This window comes from Pyxicephalus adspersus, chromosome 4 (assembly GCF_032062135.1).
Source record: "Pyxicephalus adspersus chromosome 4, UCB_Pads_2.0, whole genome shotgun sequence".
In the NCBI taxonomy this organism is placed as follows: Eukaryota; Metazoa; Chordata; class Amphibia; order Anura; family Pyxicephalidae; genus Pyxicephalus; species Pyxicephalus adspersus.
In genome coordinates this window covers 57,492,357-57,509,636 of record NC_092861.1, presented here as the reverse complement: position 1 = coordinate 57,509,636, position 17,280 = coordinate 57,492,357, and the positions used below count along the sequence as shown (strand labels likewise).

The following is a 17,280-nucleotide window of genomic DNA, read 5'->3' as shown; positions in this document are numbered from 1 at the left end:
AAGAGCACTCAGAAAGGTAGCTAGAGATTGCGAACCTTCAATACTCTATTGGCATCGCTGCAGGTCCACACGAGCAGCCAATCTGATTTGATATTGATATTTTTATTTCTCTACACAAGAGCATTTAGGATGGGGGAGAGGGGGCAGATTGCTTTCCACAGTGCTCATTAGTCTAACACAACAGACTTCCGGCTTTTGTTGATGACATCAATTTCACATCAGTTTGATATTCACAATTTATCGACAGATGCACTTAACCTGCATTTGACCTCATTTTGCTTTAAATAAAGCCAGGTTTGCAATCACATCAACTTGATTGATGTCAACAAACACCTATCAACATGGGCCCTGAAAAAGGTCACAGCAATGAGGGTCAAAGGGATGCCACTGCTTGAGTAAGTACTAATGCAATGACTTAATAGGATTGGAACATCTAAGAATGTTTTCAAAAAATTAAAGTAACATGAACGCTGTAAGGTTGGGAATAAAATTATAAATAAAAATCGGAGATGATACTTTTGGCGTGTAGTTCTGTAGTTAAGATTTAGTGCCCTAATCACCAGCAGCACATGCTCAGCTTACCTTTATTTCTCTACCTGAAGAGCAGAAAATACCCAGCTATTTTGAGTATAGAGGTGCATTTGACCTTACCTCCTATATAATAGACTTGGTGCTAGATGATTGGGCCAGTACTGTCACATTAGGGTTGGAGGACAGCTCAGTGTAAGCTTTTACTGAAAACAGTTTGAAGTTTACACTGGTAACGTTAAAAAAACTTGTTGATTTACAGAATACATGGCAGGACTAAACTTTTCTTCTTTTACATATGATAATAAAAGGTAATAAAATAAGTAGTACTTTTTGCCAAGGGAACAACAAAGAATAAAAGCTTTATATGTGTGCCAATACCTTTGTTTGGCTTTATTGTAGTCTGCACTGGTCTACACAAAGTGAGAGGCTGTGTCCTGGAAAGAGAGGGAGGAAATCGACTTACAATAGTAATAGGTTATGAATTGGCTCTTTTAATAATTGACTGTAAAGAACACAAAGGATAACTGAACACAAGATCAAAATGTAATATATTGCAGCTTACCAGCCCTGGTTGGCTATATTAGTTTCCTATTTTTAGGAAAGAACATTGTACAAAAAAGCCTGTTGATCTAAAATAAAGAAAAAAAAATATGCTTTGTCTTTGCCACGTCAGGTGAAATAAATTAAAAGTACAAATTCCTTTCTCTATATTCTGTAAACTGCTAATACCATCATTCCCAAAGCTATGGTAATAAATAAAGGCAGACAAGTTAAAGTCCAGCATAGTGTGACAACCATGGCTCCTTCAATAGATACAGTGGAGGACTGTAGCCACCCAGGGACAGGAAGTGTCCTTTTCACAGGATTACCAGGTAAAAATTAAGGAAAAAAGCCTGATAATTAAAATGAAGGAAAATCGTATTTATTTACAGGTAAACGGTGATATAATAATTTTTTATTTTTGTGTTTAGAAATGCTTGTGCAGAAACCTTTAACAAACAAACAAGATTTTAGTTTACCGTGTTATAGTTGGTTGCTACAGTTTATCCCACTATGGATATCATTGTATACTCCCTGCCTTACTGACTTTACAAATGCATGTCATTTTCTTTGGGGAATTATTAGAAGCAACAGTAAAAATACCCTTTTTCATTTTCGTTACATGTGCATAGATCCATTTGCTCTATGTGAGTGCACGATCATTTTTTTATCTCTTATTTAATAGAAGTGCAAAGGGAAGTAGGGTAAATAAGAGCTAATAAGGTATCAACATTCACTTACCTGGCCTCTTTAAGATGCATATAACTGAATTACAAGCCATCACTATGGTTTATTGCACAAACTTGCTAAATGCATGATTTTTAACACAATTCACTGTTTTTCTGTTAATGTAATGCCGAACCTTACCAGTTGCCTATTTTCACATATATTGAGCTACTTTAAGCTGATTTAATTAGCTCTAATATAAAATTGTGTTTTACAGTAAAAAAAAAAGCCCCGGACATTTACGAAATGTAAATGGAGATCATTGACCTCAAAGTCATGGGCTTGCTATCGAGGTACTGCAGAAGCTTGGCAAAGTCCATCTGCAGCAGAGGGGAGCACGTCATTGCTGTGGACAGCAGAGGAAGAGAGGGCAACATCTGGATTATGGAGTCCCAAGATGAATTTGAACTGGACAAAAGGTAGATTTACTGCCTTACCTTTAGAGTTATCCTCAATGTATTATAAGGTTTTGTTTTATTGTAGTTAACCATTCAGATAGTCATCCTCCTCCTAAAAGTTTTGGATAAAAAGCAGTCAATCTGAATATTTCAAGTTAGCAGGGATGAAAGAACATTTGTCCTGCAGGTTCCTCTTACTGTTTCATATATTGATGCCCAGGAAGTAAAAATCAATGCACAGTGGGGCCGCTTTCATTTCTATGCCATCATATTACTGTGGGCCGATTACTGACATTTGAGATTTTCATTTTTAGGACTTTATTATTTTTTGTCTGTATAACTATTCTTCTGGTATACCTAAACAACTTACCTATATAAATCTTTGTAGCCTGCAAGTGCCATAATATGTGATTTTTTTTCTTTTTTTGTGCTTGAGGTACACAATTGTTGACCTAAGTAAATAAAACACTTGGGAGCCACATAAACCCCTTTGACACCTATTGTGTGTTCCTTGGTCTCCAGCAGCCTGCAGTAGGTGTGTAGGTGTGGGAGCATTGATTTGTAAAAGGATAATAGCAATATTCTCATATGTCCTCAGTCTTACTGTCTTCTGCAGTATGTCCAACATCTCTGACCATCCTTTATTTTAGTATGTCTCTCATAGACCTCACTAGCATAAGAATTATTGTACACTGCATATGGTCTTTTGGTGAATTCAGTAGCCACAGCTGAGGCCCCCTATATTTTATAAATTGACAACCACTGGACTAGATACTTAAGCAGAGATAAATCAGGATTAAATGGCCAGGATTAATGAATATGTCATCTCTGTTTAAAAACAAGTGGTTGTCATTTTATAAGATATAGGGGCCATCATCCGTGGCAAGAAACTCAAACATCAAATATGGTTTGTCTCAATAGGTTTTGATGTTTGGTTTTCATATAGCCTGCCTCTGCATAACAAGAAATTCCTAAATTCCCCTGTGCACTTAGGATAACCAAATAGTAATTTCTTGTCCTTCTAAAATATACTGCTGTCTTGTCCATGCAATAAAAATATGACCACAAAGAGCAGCATTTGGAAATAATGGCTTGGGGTTGTATATTGGGACAGTCTACCTTACCTTTGTCACACCTTTCTATTTGCATGGGAAAAGTTGAGCTCAATTTAAGTGATTAGCTGTGCCGATTTTGGATGTGATAAAACCATTCATTAAAATAGAGTAAGATAATATCTATGGCATGGTTCCACTGACTTCGACCTCAATATAATTTAATCCTCTAGCTACTGAGTCCTGAGGCCATCTTTTTCTGGCATGATTTTAGTTACAACTTCCTTGCCAACTGAGTGATTATTGTCAATAGAGTGCATTATTTAGCACAGAGGAGAAGAACCTTAGAGAGTGAGGATGCCTACTCAAATAAGTGGTGTTTGATTTTAGACTTTTAAGTTAACCCAGGTAATGTGCATATTAATGCAATGACACAGTGAACATGGGTCTATCCGTTTCCAATAGTCCCTTAGCATATAATCATCTTTTATAAAATCTTACATGATTCTTTTTTACCTAATACTTAATACTTCTGTGCAGGAGGCTTTATATAACTTGAATTAACAAGAATAAAAAAAAGATATCTAAAGAGGACATAAATGTATTTAATAATTTTTACATGGGGGATGAAGGAACAGAAAATATTGTGCTTATTAGAGATTTACCTTGCACATTCAGTTTTGGTGAGAATGTTGTTACTGGGGCAAGAGAGTGTAAACATATGTTATCTAACTCACCAATTTTACAATTCTATTTGGGCCATTTTATTAAGCAAATACTTTTTTTGCAAATCTGAAAAAAGTTTCTTATCTGGGAATTCTACCAGTAACAGCATTTTCTTAGGCCACTGCCTCATTATAAACATAAATATATAATAATAATAATAAGCACAAGTCAACCAGCCCAGTGAGCTCCTTCAGTTGCCAATTGGACTGCCTATTGGGTCTATCAGATAGGTAGCCCAGTTGCCAAGGTTTACATATACTTCAAACAATCTAAGAGGACATGTTGAGCTGGTATCCCTTTGGCTTTTATAATTGCAGAGCTGACTACAGCAGCTAAATCCCAGCTAAATTTGAAATTTCAAAATACCATATACTTTTTTCTGGAAGTAACTAAATGGGTAACAGCAGACAAAATGTATCTTTTTGAAAGTTTTAGTCCTTTGACTCACTGTTTATTGGAAATTGACATGCCTGACCTAATGGCATGTTATAGGCCTTGCTGATGAGATCTCCACACCTTATTTCCCAATAGTGCATACATATTGTAGAGGAGTCACTGCTCCCACATTCTTACAGCTTATAGAAATAGGAGGAATAAGAACAAGATGGCAGAAGAACCAAGAATCCAAAACCAAGACTGGCAAACAATGATTTTACTACTGGATTTACCAAAACATATGAAAAAAATCAGAAGTAATAAATAAGTAAGAAATATCAATTTGGATGAACTGTTTTTTTTAACAAAATAAAAACATTTTCAAATTGAACCTTATCAGGAGATTGAATTATACTTCCTGGAATTGTCATTAAAATATTGCTATACTACTATAATTCGTCTATTTCCAGTTACCGTTGAGAAAACATGATTCACTTCCTTCCTGTCCATGTACACAATGCCCAGATGCACATTGATCATTGGAACACAGAAGATGTATTAGGCATGGGCAGATACATTTAAAAGAGTCGCAGAACATTTATTTATTTATAAGACAACGCTGAACAAAAAGTTTTAGTTTAGCACTAAAAATGAGCAAAAATTACAAAACATTTCAGGTTTTATGTAAGAGGAGTTAACAATGATGTGTTGCAAACTCCAGGAAACACTGCATCTGGTAACTTCCATGCTTTATTACATTACATGACCACTAATGTTATTACATAAAGTACAATGTTTCTGTTTTTATGCATATATATTTTTGTTCCCATGGTTTTTTTTTTCCAGAATCTTTAACATTAGAAAATATCGGTCAGTTATTATTTGTACTTATTTTAAGTATACTTGTTTTTAAAGGGATAGTTATATAAGTGTGCACGTGTCAGGCCACAAACTGCCTTTACTGCCTAATAAGCCATTACTGTGTAATAGGCATTCAAACTAGAATTTTTAGGAGGACAGAAATGACAGCCAGCTAAGCTGAAGCGTAAATAGTTAGGATACCTTTACATTTTTACAATGAAATTGTAATCTTTTAACGTTTTATTTAAACATTCCTTATGTTTGACCTTCCTTACTTTATAATGGGGCTTTGCTGGGTTATCTCCAAAAACAGTGCTATCATTGCGATCTTTCATGTTGTTTAGGTAGTTCTGCATCTGTCCATGCTTGCTTACCCCTGTTTTGTTGTATCCATGTTGGTACAGTTATACTGTATTGCATTAGTGACTAAATGTAACAACATTGTTTTTAAATTAAAAGTAAAATTTTAAAGTTGTGTTCTACCCATGCAATGTATTAATTAGTTTATTGTGATTAAATTTTTTTTTTTAGGTTTTCTGAAAAGCTTGTTTTCTTCTTGATGAACAATCGCAGCATACCCAAAGCATGCTTCTCTTTACCTCCAAAAGCAGCACAGCTACCATACAGTATGTCTAATATAAATTATTGCACAAACCTCAGAGCAGTTTGTTAAAAGGCTTTTAACTGTTGATCACAGATTTAAAGTTTAGAACAGCTTTTTTTACTATATTCAGAGATCATAAGCAAATGTGCAAATATAAGCTGTTCTTTCCCTACACTGTAAGAGCTGTCATCACAATGTAAACATTCATTTGTTGATATTTACCGTTTGCATCTTTAGCTGGCAAAAACAACCCCTGCATAAATGTTGCTAATTTCTACCCACACTCTAATGAGGTACAAAAAAAAACCAAAAAAAAAGCTCCTACATTGCAAGAAAAATAGATAACAAAGTCATATCCATAACATTGTTCTCCAGCTGTCCACCTCAAAGAGAGACACCTGGGAGCCAAAAGGTAAAGGTTTCTTTTTCATGTAACCTCTGGAGGTGCCACCATTCAGAAGATTGTTAGTTTGAAGGCCTGTATTAACAAAAAGATAACTTTGATCTCTAATAAATAGACCTCATGATTTTGACCCTGTATGCTTTGAATAATACATTTCCACTGCATGTGATATCTGTTTTACATCATCAATAATATTACAACCATCCTTCCTCTTGTAATCTAATCACTGTTCTCTGTTTTTAGTGGTAGACACAGTGCAGCTCTGTATTATGGGAATTCTTACTATCCTTTCCACTATCTCAGTCATTCTCTATCTGGAAGAGGCTGTGTATTTTAGGAGAAAAGTGAAGTGTATGGTAAAGAGAAAAACATTCTTATGGAGCAGTGCAGCCCCCACGGTAAGAAATGTTACAATATACAGAATATTGTGAATAGATTTGTAATAACATATTTAAACTTCCTCTTCACTAGCTGTATCAATGCCTTTTGTTAAACTCTATATATAGTCCATGCAACCCCTAACCCAGTGGTCCCCAACCTTTCGGAGCTTACGGACCACTAAATGCACAGACTGTGGACCACGCATGTGTCGGGAGCCAGGTGTCACTCAAAGGGGAAGAAACTTCCCTAGTGTGACGTCATGATGCTAGAACCCACCCACTCAGACCTGCGATGTCTGGGGACACAACCCCCCACCGCCCTGAGCCTGCGATGTGTACGGGAGACATGGTCCGCGGCTCTGGCCGTGGCACCCCCCCAATTGGGGTCCTCCAATCAGTCGGCCACCAGTGGGCTGGGGACCCCTGCCCTCACCTATGCATAACAATTACATAGAAGAAAAATATGTTGTAGTGACTATTTTTATTGCCAGACTTGCAAGTATTATTGTAAGAGATGCTCTTTTGAGCTTTAAAAGTTTATTGATAAATAAGGTGTTTATCAAAGCTCAGACTTAAATAAAGTTCACTGTGACAGCTGTATTTACTCTTATAAACTCATTCAAGCTTCTTACTTAATATTTGTGCTTTTACTTATTTAGAGTGAAACTTCATTGCACATATTCCTTGTCCTTTCTGAACTGCAATATGAGTAGATTTGTCTTCCTTTGTCATTACTAATCTGTTGATCCAGCCATTGTGTTGGAACCCTTAAGCTACGTACACACGGCAGATTTTTATCGCCCGATAATCGGCATCGGCCAATTATCGGGCGAAAATCTTCCGTGTGTACAGTCGGTGTCTTTCCTGTAGATTATCTCATTTTTTACCTGTTTGGGTCTGTGGATTCCACGTTCAACTGGGTTTATAGATATTGCTCTGGGCACGTAAGTACCAGTTACACACAGAAAACTGCATATGCTTTACATACTGATGATAGTTTCTAAACTATAAATATATTATATATAAATAAAAACTTGTAAATGCAAAACCAAAGGTATCAATAACTTTAAGAAGTAGCTTAGTCTAAATAAATGGAATAAAGTTACCTTTAGACTACTCCCTTGAATAGTTTTCAGAATCCTGTTAGTAGAATTATGAATTTAATAGTTCACTTTGCAAAATGTTTTCCATGTGACAACTCATCTTCAACTATTTCTTCAGATATTTTGCAGTTTGTTTCTACCTCATCTTGATGGTTATTATTGAAGGCTATGGAGGAAAAGATGCCCTTGTCAAGAAACTTGAGAGCACAGATGTACATATCAACACAGGGCCATGCTGCTGCTGCTGTCCCTGTCTCCCCCGCATTAAAATCACCAAGTAAGGAGACTGTATGGTAGGCATGTTGGTATGTTTGTAAGTAGGGGAGGGAGGGGTGCTTGTATATGCCACAATACTATGAATGTCATTCTGATTCATGTAATAAGAGTTCTTTAAAGAAAAACAGCACAGAAAACTATATGAAGTTTGCCATTGGTGGGCTCCTACTAAACATAGTAATTGCCTTGCTGACTTTGGGTTTACTATATTTGAGTAATGTCTCAAAACAAACTTGATGAATAGAATGTGCCAGTAAGTTCTTGTTCCTGCTTTCCATCCTTGTTCCAGGACTGTGATTTAGGAAGCACTGATAGTAGACTTTTATTGGTATTAGTAGTAAGTAGCTGGGGTGGCGCACGGTGGTGGACACAGCCAACAGTAGGCCCTTATGCAGAAAGTACTTGTGTGCTTTTACTGAAAGTAATATTAAAAAACAAATCACACTGAGGGATTTGATTAAAAAACACCAAACATCTTAAAAATTATAATACCGGGTAATAAATACCTGGTGGTCCTTACATTATCAGACCGACAATGCATATCTGCCTGTCGGTTTTGGATTATCAAGTCATTTTTGCTTTTTTGTGTCCCACTGGAGAGATGTCCTGGAAATTTTAAAGTGAATGGAATTACCATCTTAGAGGAGGGTCACATGAACATGTGGCCCATCTGGTGGAATTTTTACTCACCCATTGCTCTGATGACAACAAAAAATGTTGTCACTATTACCTTTTGTCACTTTGTGTCTCGATGTGTAGCAAGCGCCATCACAGGGATGAATATTTTTAGTGAGGACAGCAATAAAAAAAATGATAATACTGAAAAAAGTTGTTTGCCCTTAAATATACTTTAGGCTCTGCTCATTGATGGCTCCCAGCATTGTCATCAGTACAAACCCTCCTCTTTACTGCTGATCAGCACTTGTCTCACCTATATCTACCGCCTGTACAGCTCTATCCACATAACTTGAGGAAAGGGGCCAGCTTTGTATGAAGGTGGCACAGGACACAGTTTTCCATCCCTACTCCTGGCTTCATCACCAGGAGAACATAATAGGAAAAAGCTAGATTATAGCATGCCAGCATTGGGAACAGGTTCATGATTTTGGCTCCTCTGTATCTCATTTATACTCACAAATGGCTAGACTGTATTTGCTTTGTATGTTTTTCAATATTACCATAAAAAAGCGGTTCATTCCAGTTTGTTCCTTCTACCCTTCCATAAAAAGTATAAAGCTGTTCTTGTTCTATAACTACATCAATATATTTTATTGATTTTCTTTGTACGTGTACTCATACGCTTACTCATCACAGGCATAATGTAATGAAACCAGATTGTGCCCACATCATTTCCTCTTCTTGCGCTTCCTGCTCTCAAGCAATTATTCAAGAGCATGCAACAACAAAACAGCTCTAGATTTTATTTTAAAGTGACTATGTACTGAGAGAAATATGTAATCTATACTTACTGGCCTGGGTTTCTAAAACAAATGCTAGCTGCCTGGCTGACTGGCTAGTACAATGACTGGTGGTTAACTATACCCCTAGCAAGCCACAGGAAAACTAATGGCACAGTCCCTCTAGTGCTGAGCAATGTACGTTATGTCCCACCCTCTGATTATTTAAGATGGCCATCAATAGGAGGTAGCCATGCCAAATTTTACAGGAAATCTACCAGTTTATGCTGCCTTTTAAAAATAACAATGGTGACAGATTTTTACTAGCCAGAGGGGAACTAATAAAAGAATAGGACTACATAACATTTCCTCTACTAGGTCCCTTAGTTGTCAAAAGCCCTAAACTAAACAGGACGGAGCCTTTGAAATGTTGTAGAGACTGTGCAATGAATACCATGCATGTCACATATCAATTCAAGGTCCATATCAGGTTCTATGCTCTATAACTCTTTAATAGCAACCAGTAAATGCACATGGCCAAAAAGACATTAAAAGCCCCAAAGCACACATTGCAAACCCATCCTATTCTCCAGCAGAGCACTGCCGTTCTATCACAGCACCATGCTCACGTCTTCTACTAGACATGATTAACTGAGTAGTACCCAAAGGGGTTCATGGGGATCAAAAGTATGCTGAATAGGGGAGCAACACTGCCTTCAGGCAAGTAGATGTGCTGGGGGAAATATACAGTAGAATCAAAAGACACTGAGTCATGAGGCATGGGTGTGATGGGCCATCTAAGTTTTGCTGCGGGCTACAAATGTAAAGTTACACCTATATAATGACTGCAATCAGCAACTTGGAACAAAGTATACTGGATGTTCTGACTTGTCCTATTCATGTTTCTGGTTAGTTAGACTAAAAGTATTTGAACTAGAGAGCTGGGTAACTGAAAGGTTTAGAAGGGGATCAACAATGACAGCGTACACATATCTATGCAAGTTACCTGGAAGGCACGTGAAATGTAACTGAATTACATTGGTTGTTTTTGTAAGTTGTTAATTAGTATATGAACAATACCTGGATGACTGTTCTCCACCTGTATTCTAGAGATCCTCTGTAATATACAATACATAGTTGTGATTCCATGACATGGGTTAAAATGAATGAAAAGTTAAACATTACAAATTTTGTACATTGTGACTCAGAATCCATAGTCTATAACCTGAGTGGAGGTACATTAATATCACTAGGCTAACTTTTTTTATATTCCTCTCCTCTTCCTGTGTCACTGTCCGTAACTGTCTGTCATTTGCAACCCCTAATGGACAGTGCTGTGTAATTTGTTGGCGCTTTATAAATACTGCTTTTTATTATTATTATTATTAATAATAATAATATTAATATTAATAATAATAATAATATTAATACCTTTCCTTATAACCAACACAGATCAGTGTGCTCAAATTTCATGGAAATTTGTGGCTTCACCCCCAAACACTAGAGTGTGAAGATTGCACAGCAACAAAATGATGTGACTAAAGGATGCAATCAAATCTTGAATCAGTTGGAGAAACCAGGTTCCTGGGACCTCTCTTAGGTCTTTTGTACGGCATCTCCTTCAAACATAACTCTGTGCTGTTCAGTTTCCTTTAATGCGTTGGTTCTTGGTGGTAAAACTGTAACTAGATCAGAGCAGGCACTGGCAGTACATAAACTGGGGAACCCTGAGCCCACATTTCTACATACATTCTGGGCTATTAAGAAGATGCAGATGCTGGGAGCTAAATGACTAACTTAGCAGGACATCCAACCAATGGATAGAGCTATCAAGCTATTGAGATGACCCCTAAGTGAAACGTTTTTTACTACATAAGACACGTGTACTGAGTAAATTTAGTCGTTGTAGAAAAAGTGCTAGTTGTTTAGTTGTTATGATGGGAAAGTAGCTACAGTGCATTCTAAATTCAGACCTGGAACAAAATACATTTTCACAGGGATGTCAGCAATGGCTTTCAAGTCCTGTAGCAGAACTGTGCTGTAGTGAACATCTAGTAGAGTGTGTACTTCTTATGAAATATTTGTAATGAGCTGCACGAGCCATCAGGATACTCTTACAAATTATTCTTAATGAATCTAATGGATTACTGCTGCAGAATCCCCAGATTGCTGACGAGCTGAGTATAACAGTGATGGTCTTCATTAATTCTGCTGAATGTGGATGCTTACTTTGCAGGAGGAAGTTGAACCTTTTTATCCTGGGTGTTTTCCAGCTGGCCTTTCTGAAACCAATCTTTAATATCATTGGTATGATTCTGGCAGCTGATGGAATTTATAATCCGGAGGATGTGAGTTGTTTTTACTTCTTTAATCTTCTGGGAAAATACTGTGCAATTGTGCTATAATTTTTTTTTTATAATAAAAATAGAATATAAGTGAATTTATATAGTTCTGCCAGGCAATTTCCTTTATTTTTCAGTTTTTAATTGATCTGCCAGAACATATATGTTGGTTGCTAATTAAGTTATAAAGCCAAATCCCTGACAAGTATTTGTTAATGCAAACTGATTAGGTCTGGCTCCACACCTTTTGCTTCTCAATTTCATTGGTTTTTTTTATTGCTTCGGGAAGGTGCTTGACTTGCTTTAACATGCTTTGCCTTTTATATCAAAAGACCTATATTACGCATTTACAGACATTACCTACAACATTTGTGGCTATTTGTGATAGAATGTAGGTTTACTTGCCTGATATTTGTTTAGTTAACCACAGAGTCTGTTTCATTAATATACACTGTCATACAGCCTCTAAGAACAACAGCAATTTTAACACAAAAAGGGAGACGCAGGGCAAAGAACTATTCACCAGTATTTTCTAAGGGCTCCATGCAGATAATCTTTTCTCAATAATGGACTTGCCATGTCATGCTCTGCACAATGGATCTGATTTATTAGCTCTCCAAGGCTGGAGAGGATACCATTTCATCAGTGAAGCTGGGTGATCCAGCAAACCTGAAAAGGATCTGGTCCAGGACTGAAAACATTTGCTAACAAATAATAGTATTTGTGCAGTATTTGTCTCCTTTTATTCATATTTCCCTCTCCATGTTTATTGACATCTACAACAAATCCAGCATTGATCTGTCACATCCCTTGGAAAGTAAAATACAGAGTGGAAGAGATGCTTGGAAGAAAGGCATCACCTATACACTGAGGGAGATGTTCCCGAACAGATGGCAGGGAATAGAAACTGACATTGGTTTAGAAGAACTCTACAATCCTGCCAAATATGTTAATTGTGATGGTAACTGTATACTGTAAAAGAATAAAGAGCAGAGAAGGAATAAACTCCACAATGTCATATTTTAGACTACATTTTGTTGAGGAAACATTAAAAAGTGTTGTAGTTATATGCTTGTAGTATTGCAGTGCGTGGTCAGTTAACATCTGATTTAATTCTGTTAGGTTTGACTAGAGAAAAGGGCATCATGACCTGGAATGTTTTAATTGTGTTCCCCGGCCAGGCTGAGCTGGTACATATTTAGCTAATTTAAAGTCTGCATATCCTGATCAAGAATTGGGGTCCAAAAATTTAGCTGTGATGACCAATGCAAACTGAGTGCTTTAATGTAACCCATCCTAGTTGGTGTTAGCTGGCACGATAACCCCACAAATATCATTTGAATCTAATGACAGAATGATAATACAATTAATTAGAAAGTGTTCGTATTTATTCCTGGTTTACTGTGGCATCATGAATGTTAGGCATGCAATGTAAAGACAACAATCTGCAGTGTCCAGAATGGATTTAGGGCTCTTTCACATTTATGTGTATACAGTATTATGTGTCTGTGTTCATTTTACATACATTTTTTAGTTTAAAAACTATACAATGCAAGGGGAGAAACATTCAGAACAGAGCTAGGTTATACTGCAGGCATACAATAGATGCATTTGTTGTGGTATCTAGTTATTTTAATAGGACAATTTAACATTCATAAAAAAATATTAATAACAGCATAAAAATTGGGTTGGTTTTGTGTTTACTGTGTCTTCCAGCTATCAAGTCGCAGTATTGCCTTTTGGATGAGCATTACTCTTGGTTTCTGTACAGTTATAGCACTCTGGCCCATTGGAATACTTTTCAGAGAAGCCAAAGTTCACCAGGCTGAGAAGAATATGGGAACAAAATTTGCAGTTTTTCAGGTACATTTTTTTTTCTTCCGATAGGTTTTGTATCCCAAATTTCAATAACATGATCCTATAGATCACATTCTCTGTGACATACAAGGTGAGATTTTACTTGCTGGTATGATATTGTACACATCTGTAGCGTAATATGCAGAACCTGCCTAAAGGAATTGCTTAAATCACTCCCGGAAACCTCAAATCTAAATAAATTCTAAGTGTACTTGGATTCTGTTAATTAGGATAATTCTATCAGATCTAGAATTGTTGGTTGGTTTAATAATATTGGTGATAATGGCATAATCCTAACTTTCTGTCTTCCTTGGTATTCCAGATTCTTCTAATCCTCACCACTTTACAAACATCAATCTTCAATCTCCTGGGCAATTTTGGAGTTCTTCCATGTGTCCCCCCCTATGCATATAAAGCCAGAGCCAACTGTAAGTATCCATTTGATTTGGTAAATAGCAATATTCACATTTATATTAACTTTGGCCTTTTTTCATGTTGAAGAACATGTATGTGTTGTATTTTATATATATTTATATACATATTATCTAGGATTCTAATGAGAAGCCGTGTTAGAAAGACATTATCCTCAGTGGTATGACTCCTGAATATTTGTCTTGTTTTATTGACTTTTGACTGTAACAGCCTGCACCTCCCAGGTAAGAGTTGTGAATGTATTGTCAATTAGATCACATGATGTGTGCTATGGTGAGTGTATTGCATTCTGTTATAACTTTTTCTAGTTAAACCTTGTGATGAAGTCAAACTTACCACATTTTGTTAGGCGGAGAGTTCGGAGAACTTTCCAACCACAACACAGACAGAGATGAAAAATATTTTCTTTAGTAGAGCAGGGAAGGACTAAAACCCCTGAACAATTTGCCTTCATGTGCCCTAATTGCAGTTGTTTCTCAGGTCCTCTATTGTAAAACCTTGTCAGGCTTTCTACAAACACTTAAAACCTTGTAAAGATCTGTCTGATTAGAGGCTTACCCCTACTCATTGTTGAAGTGTAAATTTTAGTTTAGGCTGCAAGTCAGCTACAATGCAGAAAAGATAAAAAACAGTTCAACCTGTTGGCTGGATAGAAGAGTCCACAATATTTATATAAAACATTTCCTATAAACCAGGCTTAAAAAGGAATATTTATTTTTGTTAAGTTCTGACTATGATAAAAATTATGTGCAAAAGCACTATAGGTTTTCCTTGATTCAAACTACTTTAGGATTCATTGATATTTTTAATCTAGTCTAAGTGGTATACATTTATTCTAAAATACATTTTTATGTAAATTTGAATTAATGTTCAACACAAACTATGGGGAACATATTGGCGTTTTAATGTTATGTACAAAAAATATATGTGTGTGTATATCATTCTCATTTTATTGATTTTAAATTAACTGATTGCAACTATAATTTCTGTAATTGTGGTCAATCACCCAAATATACTGTAAGCCAGTGTGATTCTAGTTCATATATTTTTAAACCTTAAAAACACTTCATTGGCTTCTACATAATCACACATCATAATAGAGTAGCCTGGTTTTTAGTGTACAACATGCAATCCTGTTCCTAGGTCAAATTCTTGGTTAGTATTTGCAGTGTAGCTTAAATAAATATATGCTTGTTTGGGAACAACTTTATGAAAGGACAACTTTAATGGTTTTCACATAAAGTTCAGGCAGTTTTAAACTGGGCAAAGGTTCATTTGCACATCACATTTCTCTAATACTCACCAGCTGTCCATTTTGAGTCTCTGCTGTGCAGTTTGACTTCTTGTGCTGGGAAACATTATCTCAGGAGTAAGAAGTCTTACCAACAAGGAAACAAAACAGCACTGCCTTACCTGAGAATGGGAAGACAACTCTCATTGGTCACAATAATTAAAAGAGTTATTATCTGCTAATCAAAGTGTGCTGGTGAATTTCATCCAATCCAGACAGACATCTTGGAGTGGCATTCCATTACTACTTTTCTTTCTGAGGCTCTTGTACTAGAGAATTATCTGAAGAACTACTCCTATACCAACAACCAAACTAGCAAAGATCCTAACAAAGGGGATGCCTGCCCCTTTTTTTTTGAGGAATATGTCCCATTTAGAGAAAATCATGACTTCATTATTCAGGAAAAGAAAAACGTATTCCAAGTTGAAGTACCAGGCAAAAAAACTTTTTCCTTGCTAAAACAAAAACTGAGAGTTACTATTTAACTATAACTACTCAATTAAAAAATGATCTGAGTATAAGCTGGGTATCTATATTTGAAAAAACAAGAAAACTACATAGACTCAAGTAAAAACCTAAGACACAGAATGCAGTTGCCACAGCAACATTCAAAACAGTAATGATTAGAAATGCAAAAAATAAATACATACATGAAAATACATACAGTATATTTTATGTATAAAAACATTTAAATGGGGAAAAATATCACATGGGCTGTCTCCACCATTCGTTTTACAGGTTTAAGTATTTTGTACATTTAAATAGGGTATGATGGATCACCAGTTTTCAAATGATATTTTGTCCATTATTTTTGCCCACAAGTAGATGGCATTGTGTTATAAACTCTTACAAACCGTTTCAGAAGTTGAGTTGGTTGTACTTTTTACACGAGGATACTGCGCCATCTAGTGACCCATAAAAAACAGTTATTCTTTTTCTAAAGAATATTGGTTTATACTCAAGTATATACAGTATACTCCAGCCTTTCAGTTCTAAATTGTAGTTTAAAACACCTTTTAATACACTAATATTTATATGCAACCTTTAAGATAAATAAACAAAAACTGTAAATCCATTGTCAGAAATATTACAATTTGATTTGTTGTGAATATTCTGCAATTGGTTTATTTTGTATGCAAACAATTATTTTTGGATCTATCTGGTAAATGTAACCTTGACATCCTAACATTTTATTTTCAGTGATGAACAGCCATTTGATCATCATAGAGACCTTTATCTTGACTATCGTGGCACGCACTGCTTACAGAAGGAAGGATGAAGAAGCTGGTTATACATCTAAGGCGCTGGCTGTGTGAACAATGATGCTGCTTGTACCAATTATGCGCTTCACACAGTTTTTGTAGTTATGTACACATTTTTTGGGCTTATTAACAAAAGGGGTAAAGTGCAGTAACTGTGTACAAATTGTGACAACCTATGGCAACCATTCCAGTTGTAAATGAATGGTAAGCTGGCCAACATACCTTGGGGCTCTTTTCACATCTATGCTGTGTGGGACCTTCCATGTTATGTCAGGTAGTAACCAGTGTAACCAATGCTGGTCCACTGTGATGAATTATTAATAAATTATCAAAAGCACCCCAACACACCTTGCCGTTCACCCTGCTATCGATGCCCCATAGATGTGAACCAGACCTCAAAGGCAGATTTCAAAGCCCTTTTATAGATATTTATGAACTAACTCAACCATTATAAATTCACAATCCTTCAAGTCATGAAAAAATAAACTTTTTAAAAACATTTTTTAAATGTTTAGCGTGTATATTTTACTCCATTGTGCTGCAAAATGTGAATGTTAAGCACCACTGAAAATGTTTCATCAGGGAAACCAGAGGGAGTTGGGCAGTGGTCCTGAAATATTATTAATTTCAAGTAAACACACTTTGCTGTTAACTTGCTCCTCTATGAATAAAATAAATAAATGTTTAAAACAAACCACAAATTAAAATACTCACTGCACTACTA

General features: G+C 36.1%; 1 protein-coding gene across 1 annotated transcript; it reads left to right on the top strand.

The window, feature by feature from the left end:
* The first annotated feature begins 2,034 nt into the window (after positions 1-2,034).
* SLC51A (solute carrier family 51 member A) lies at positions 2,035-17,056 on the top strand. The gene is made up of 9 exons (XM_072408270.1): positions 2,035-2,216; positions 5,741-5,835; positions 6,460-6,614; positions 7,467-7,540; positions 7,818-7,976; positions 11,609-11,720; positions 13,431-13,577; positions 13,894-13,999; positions 16,495-17,056. Exons 1-9 carry the CDS (start codon positions 2,050-2,052, stop codon positions 16,608-16,610), a joined length of 1,131 nt encoding a protein of 376 aa, XP_072264371.1. The 5' UTR covers positions 2,035-2,049; the 3' UTR covers positions 16,611-17,056.
* The last annotated feature ends 224 nt before the right edge of the window (positions 17,057-17,280 follow it).